Raw genomic sequence first — 7,682 nt, 5'->3', positions numbered from 1 at the left:
TTTTTTTGAGACGGAGTCTCGCTCTTTCACCCAGGCTGGAGTGCAGTGGTCCTATCTCAGCTCACTGCAATCTCTGCCTCATGGGTTCAAGCAGTTCTCAAAGTGCTGGGATTACAGGCATGAGCCACTGTACCTGGCCATGTTTTGAGGATTAAATGAGGAAATGTTTGTAAAATTCCTGATTTTTTTTTTTAAGTGGTCAAGTGCAGTTCACACCTGTAATCTTAGCACTTTGGGCGGCTCAGGTGGGAGGATCACTTGAGGCCAGGAGTTCAAGACTAGCCTGGGCAACATAGGTCTTTTTGAAACTTTGTATTTCAAAAAAAAAAGCTGTCAAGGGTGAGACCCATGACTCTGTGTTTTAAACAAGCTTCTCAGGTAGTTTGAAGCACATTATCAACAGACACACTTCGAGAAATGCACTACCCTTGGGTCCTTAGTTCCAAGTATAGTTTTGCTAGTAAATAGGTTATAGCATTAATTTTTAGCATTTCCACTTTCTGGGCCTTATGTTTCTTCAAATATAAAATGAATGACTGAACTCGATGTTTTTTTACTAGCTATAAAATTAGAAAACTTTGGTTTTAAAAATTATTATTTTTTTTAGTGATGGGGGTCTTGCTGTGTTGCTAAGTCTAATCTTGAACCCCTGGGCTCAAGAGATCCTCCTGGCTTGGATTACAGGAATGAGCCCCTGCACCTGACCCTATTTTATTTTATTTTTATTTTTATTACTTTGTTTATTTTGAGACGGAATTTCGCTCTTCTTGCCCAGTCTGGAGTGCAATGGCATGATCTTGTCTTACTGCAACCTCTGCCTCCTGGGTTCAAGCGATTCTCCTGCTTCACTCTCCTGAGTAGCTGAGATTACAGGTGTCCACCGCCATGCCTGGCTAATTTTTTTGTATTTTTAGTAGAGACAGTGTTTTGCCATGTTGGCCAGGCTGGTCTTGAATTCCTGACCTCAGGTGATCCACCCGGCTTAGCCTCCCAAAGTGCTGAAATTACAGGTGTGAGCCACCGTGCTCAGCCTGTGTTTTATTTTTAAATTTCTATTTATATTTTAGATTCAGGAGGTATGGCAGATTTGTTATAAGGGTATTGTGTGGTGCTGAGGTTTGGACCTCTATTGATTCCATTACCCAGATAGTGAACATACACAATAGGAAGTTTTTTAGCCCTTGCCTACCTCCCTCTGTCTGTTGTTCCCATCTTTATGTTCATGTGAACCCAAGATTTAGCTCCTAGTTATAATTGAGAACATGTGATATTTGGTTTTTTGTTTCTGCATTAGTTCACTTAGAATAATGGCTTTTAGCTGCATCTGTGTTGCTGCAAAGGACATTATTTCATTCTTTTTTGTGACTGCAAAGTTTTTGTCTTATAACCCTAAATTTTTTTTGAGACAAGGTCTTGCTCTGTTGCCTAGGCTGGTGTGCAGTGGCACTGTCACAGCTCACTGCTGCCTCAAACTCCTGGGGTCAGGCAATCTTCCTGCCTCAGCCACCTGTGTAGCTGGGACTACAGGCATATGCCATCATGCCTAGCTAATTTTTACTTTTTTTCGTAGAGACAAGGTCTCACTATGTTGCTCTGGCTGGTCTCAAACTCCTGGGCTCAAGCGATCCTCTTGCCTTGGCCTCCCAAAGTGCTAGGATTACTGGTATGAGCTACTGCAGCCAGCCAACCCTAAATTTTTGTTCTTGTGGATGTAAATATTTGGTCTGGTGGTGCTGATGCCACTTTTTGGCACCGATTTAATGGAAGTACTTAAATGTTTCGTTATTTGGGAACTCAGAGTATTCTTCCTTCTTTGAAGGCTGTGGTAGAACTAGATTAAGCAAAAATATTCAGGGAGATCTCATGGAACCTCAGGATGCAGTTAGCCTTAAGAATTGGAGATTAGAGCAGAATAGGGAAATGTTTTCCCCTGCAAATTGGCCTCAATCCCTTGACTTCTTCTGCCTTCCAGGCGGTATTATAGAAAATGGCCTTGGCCAGCAGCTCCTGAGTTTACATGGCTTCCATTTTGGAAAGCTGCCATTGAGACTGGAATATCTTAATTCCAATTGCAAATAGCCAGGAAGGTAACTGTGGTTGTATGCACTGGGTACAGTGCTGACTTCTGGCAATGTCTAAGAAGGCAGACTCATGTTGTTAAGATGGCTCTGGGATTCTTGCCACTTTTCTTTGAGTTGCAGGGCTTGGTTGGAAGTGGTAGTGGTAGACTGGGTAGGTAGCCACCTCCTTTATGAAAATATTTCACTAATTGAGGAATCACAATGTTGTATTTTGCATAGAACCCTTCCTTACAGTTGAGTCTCATGGAAAAAAGTAGAAATAGGGAGAGACAGGCTAAAAGAAAAAGTAGGCTTATGCTTTTATTCTTAGTTATGTACCAGATGGGACGGAGCCTTCTATAGTTACTTCTACTGGACTGTGCTGTTTCATCAACAGTGAATTTTTAGATTGCTTTTAGATATAGTTTTCCTTTTTTAAAAATTATATAATATATAATCTTGAAGTCTCCTTGTAATCTTTGTTTTATATATTTGGAATTAATTTTTCAAATAAAAAGAAAATTATATGAGGCTATAAAAGGCATTGGTAAAAAGAAGCAGACAGGCTTTGCATTTTAATTTTTTTTTGTTTTGTGTTTTTGAGACAGTGTCTCACTCTGCTGCCCAGGCTAGAGTGCAGTGGCATGATCTTGGCTCACTGAAACCTCTGCCTCCCAGGTTCAAGTGATTCTCCTACTTCAGCTTCCTGAGTAGCTGAGATTATAGGTGCTTGCTACCATGCCTGGCTAATTTTTATATTTTCAGTAGAGATGGGGTTTCACCGTGTTGGCTAGTCTAGTCTCAAACTCCTGACCTCAAGTAATCTACCCGCCTAGGCCTCCCAAAGTGCTGGGATTACAGATGTGAGCCACTGTGCCCAGCCTCCATTTTAATTTTATCTCTGCCTTTTAGTGACTGATTTTTTTATCTCTCTGTGAAATGAGCATAATAAGCCTTATATCATGGATTATCTGAGAATCAATTGTCATGATGTGTGTCAAGCTCTTATACTATGTTTCCTAGACAGTAGGTGCTCAATGAATGATAGATATTATCATTGTTATTTTGTTACTTGGAATGTAATTGGTGATCTTTATGATATTCTACTCATGGCAAAGACTGACTGTATCTTGGGCTCTAAATATATCAGTGTTATTTGAGGGTAAAGACATAAAGCATTTTTTAGATCTGAAAACCAAGAACTAGAATGTGAAAGGAAATATTTTTGCATTGAGCATTTAATGCTATGTATTTATTCATTAAAGAATTTAAATGGAAATTTTTTTGATCTCTTATTTAGTGTCAAACCAGAAGAGAAGTAAAATTCAGCAAAAATTTATATGTGGAGTTCCTTCTTAAAAGAAGAAAAAGGTGATTATTGAGACTATGGATCGGAGCAAACGGAATTCAATTGCGGGATTTCCTCCACGTGTAGAGCGTCTTGAAGAGTTTGAAGGAGGTGGTGGAGGAGATGGAAATGTGAGCCAGGTCGGAAGAGTTTGGCCATCTTCATATAGAGCTCTTATAAGTGCCTTTTCCAGACTGACGCGTTTGGATGATTTCACCTGTGAAAAAATAGGGTCTGGCTTCTTTTCTGAAGTGTTCAAGGTGAGTGATACTTCAGCTTTTCTCATATTGTCTTGCTGTGGTCACATTTACTGCAGGTTGATAGTTGTGTTTAATTAGGATGTAGGATTTGCCTAATCAAGGTGCTGTAGATTGAACACTGTTCTAAATTCTCTTTTCAAGCTATTTATTAACTTACATTAAGATATTTTGTTTGGGCTGGGCACGGTGGCTCGAGCCTGTAATCCCAGCACTTTGGGAGGCCGAGGCGGGTGGATCACGAGGTCAAGAGATCAAGACCATCCTGGTCAACATGGTGAAACCCCATCTCTACTAAAAATACAAAAAATTAGCTGGGCATGGTGGCGCGTGCCTGTAATCCCAGCTACTCAGGAGGCTGAGGCTGGAGAATTGCCTGAGCCCAGGAGGCGGAGGTTGCGGTGAGTTGAGATAGCGCCATTGCACTCCAGCCTGGGTGACATGAGTGAAACTCCGTCTCAAAAAAAAAAAAAAAAAAAGATATTTTGTTTGAATCCCAAAAATAATATGTGCTGGTTAAAAATTCAAATTGTATAGGAGTCTCTTCCACCTCACCTTTACCCCTACCCACACATGTGTATATGTATCCACACATACATTCTTCAGTAATAACCACTATTAACAGTTTGGTGTGTATACTTCTGAACTCTGTGCTTATACATACATCATACACACACCTTATATACATAAAGATTATATATATATATACACCCACATATATAGTTTTTGTTTGCTTATCTTTGGTAAAATTGATAGCTGGGTATAGCGGCATTCAACTGTAGTCTGAGCTACTCAGGAGGCTCGCTTGAGGCTATGAGTTCAAGAGCAACCTGGGCAACATAGCAAGGCTCTGTCTCAAAGAAAAAGAGCCCTTAATGCTCCTAAGCATTCGTATTTCCCTAGTTCACATCCTCCCTCAGGAGGGTCTTTTCTTCTCTCGTCAAATCCCAGTATTTCCTCTCTCGTCCTTATTGTCAGTAATTAATGAATTGCTTCCTAATTCACTGAAAAAATTGAAGCAAGTAGAAGAGAACTTCCACAGACTCCCATTACTACAAATAGCTATCCACACACATCTTTACACCGTTATTTGGCCCTTATACCTTGTGCTATGGATCAACTACCCATGCTCCTAAGTTCATTATTTCTGTTTATATTGTACATCCCATTTCTATTTGCCTGCTGATAGGCATTGCCTAAGAAATTCTCCCCTCTCTTTTCTGCATTGTATATTCACTACTAAGTATTCCCATTAGCATGTTAAAAAATTCTTTTAAGGAAAAAAAACCGTTTTGGCTTTATTATTTATTTTATTTTATTTTTTGAGATGGAGTCTCACTCTGTCACCCAGGCTGGAATGTAGTAGTGCAATATCGGCTCACTGCAACCTCTGCCTTCCAGGTTTAAGCAATTCTCCTGCCTCAGCCTCCCTAGTAGCTGGGATTACAGGCCCTATAACCACACCTGGCTAATTTTTATATTTTTAGTAGAGACAGGGTTTCACCATTTTGGCCAGGTTGGTCTTGAACTCCTGACCTCAAGTGATCCGCCTGCCTTGGCCTCCCAAAGTGCTAGGTTTGCAGGTGTGAGCCACTGTGCCTGACCTATTTTATTAATTTATTTTATTTTTTGAGACAGGGTCGTGCTCTGTCACCCAGGCTAGAGTGCAGTGTGGTGTGATCATGGCTCACTGCAGTCTTGACCTCCTTGGGCTCAGATGATCCTCCCACCATAGCCTCCAGAGTAACTGGGACTAACGGTGCATGACACCATGCCTGGCTAATTTTTGTATTTTTTGGAGAGATGGGGTTTCGCCTTGTTGCCCAGGCTGCTCTCAAACTCCTGGGCTCAAGTGATCAACCTGCCTCGGCCTCCCAAAGTGTTGGGATTACAGGCAAGAGCCACCATACCCAGCCCCTATTGTTTCTTTTATTAATAGCTGTACTTTCCTATGTCTGTTATTTTTGGACCGAAACAGCTCCAGAATTGTCTCTACATACCTTCTCTAAAATACTTTTTATCGTAGTAAAATGTATATAACAAATTTATCATCTTAGTCATTTTTTAAGTGTACAGTTCAGTGTCATTAATTAATTACATTTATAATGTTGTACAACCATGCCCATTATCCTTTTCCAGAACTTTCTCATCATTCTAAGTGGAATCTCTGTATCCATGAAACATTAACTCACTAATTCTCCCATCTGTAACTGTAAATAGGTTCATTACCCAATGCACATAGCAAGTCAATAAGCTGAAAAATCAGGTTGCAGCAGAGAAAGGTTTAATCATAGGGCCACCGAATGAGGAGATGGAGGGAAACCTCAAATCCATCTCCCTAGAAGTTTGGGGTTAAGGTTTTTAAGGGTTTTGTAGTGGGCCAAACTGTGGCAATTGTTTACTGGTTAAAGAGTACAGGGGAAGTCATAATATCTTCTACTTTCTGTTTTTATGAATTTGCTTATTCTAGGTACCTTATGTAAGTAGATTATATAATATTTATCCATTTGTGTCAGAGTTAATTCACTTAGCAAAATGTTTTCAGGGTTATCCATGTTGTAGCATATATCAGAATTTCATTCTGGCTAATATTTTATTATATGTATATGTCATATTTTATCTGTTTGTTGATGGTGGAGTTGTTTCCACCTTTGGACTATTGTGAATGATGCTGCTATGAATATTGATATACAAGTATCTGTTTGGTTCTCTGCTTGGAATTTTTTTGGGTATTTAGCTATAAATGGAATTGCTAAGTCGTTTGAGTACTTCTATGTTTAACTTTAAGAAAAGACTATGGTAAAATACATATAAAATTTACAATCTTGGCTGGGCATGGTGACTCAAACGTGTGATCCCAGCAGTTTGAAAGGCCAAGGCGGGAGGACTGACTGAGCCCAGGAGTTTGAGACCAGCCTGGGCAACATGATGAAACCCTGTCTCTGGGGAAAGAAAAAAACAAAACAAAACAAAACACATTTTTTTTTCTTACCATCTTGATAGTATTTAAGTATGTTAAGTACATACGTAACAGTTGTGTTACGTATGTACACGTGGTTGTGCATCCAAACTCCAGAACTTTTTCATTTTGCAAAACTGAAACTCTGTACTCATTAAACAACTCCCCATTTCTCCATTCCCCTCAACCCCTGGCAACTACTATCCTACTTTATTTCTAAGAGTTTGACTACCCTAGATATCTTATGTAAGTGAAAACATAGAGTATTTGTCTTTTTTTTGACTGCCTTATTTCACTTAGCCAATCTATGTTTAACTTTTTGAAGACCCACCAAACTGTTTTCCATAGTGGTTGTGCCATGTTACAGTTCTATCAGCAATACATAAGGGTTCTAATTTCTCTACATGCTCACTGGCACTTATTTTTCTCTTTTTCTTTTTCATGATAGTCATCCTAATTGGTGTGAAAAGTGGTGTCTCGTGGCTTTGATTTGCATTTTTCTAAATTACTGGTCATATTGAGCATTGTTTCACATGCTTATTGATCTTTTTTGTATATTTTCTTGGAGAAATGTGTATTTGAATTCTTTGCTCATTTTTGAATTGCATTGTATTTATTTATTTTCTATATAGGGAATATTTATCCCTTCCTAGATATATGATTTGCAAATATTTTCTCACAAGTTGTAGTTTGTCTTTTTACTCCCTTGATGGCGTCATTTTTTGCACAGATGTAAAATTTAAGTCCAATTAATTTTTTCTTTTGTTACCTTTGCTTTGTGTCAATCCAAGAAATTTTCACCAAATCCAGTATAATGAAGATTTTCCACAATGTTTTCTTCTAAGAGTTTTATAGTTTTAACTCTTACATTTAGGTTATTGATCATTTTAAGTTAATTTTTCAATATGGTGTAAATAAGGGTCCAATTTCATTCTTTTGCCCTGGATACCAAGTTTTACAAACACTATTTGTTGAAAAGACTGTTCTTTTCCCATTGAATGGTTTGGCACCCTTCATGTCACAGTCAACCATGTTAGCAAGGGTTGCTCTCTCTCTCT

The 7,682-nt window shown here is 38.9% G+C and overlaps 1 protein-coding gene across 4 annotated transcripts in view; it reads left to right on the top strand.

The window, feature by feature from the left end:
* TESK2 (testis associated actin remodelling kinase 2) overlaps positions 1–7,682 on the top strand; it is a 172,968-nt gene that overhangs the window by 46,113 nt on the left and 119,173 nt on the right. For all 4 annotated transcript variants that reach the window (XM_037742865.1, XM_037742863.1, XM_037742864.1 and 1 more), the window contains one exon: positions 3,361–3,668. In XM_037742865.1, the coding sequence (XP_037598793.1) occupies positions 3,447–3,668 (222 nt within the window). In that variant the 5' untranslated portion in view covers positions 3,361–3,446. The remainder of the gene's footprint in view (positions 1–3,360; positions 3,669–7,682) is intronic.

This window comes from Cebus imitator, unplaced genomic scaffold (assembly GCF_001604975.1).
Source record: "Cebus imitator isolate Cc_AM_T3 unplaced genomic scaffold, Cebus_imitator-1.0 Scaffold129, whole genome shotgun sequence".
NCBI classification, from domain to species: Eukaryota; Metazoa; Chordata; class Mammalia; order Primates; family Cebidae; genus Cebus; species Cebus imitator.
Note: the sequence above shows the minus strand (reverse complement) of the source record. Positions and strands in the feature narration are given on the sequence as shown.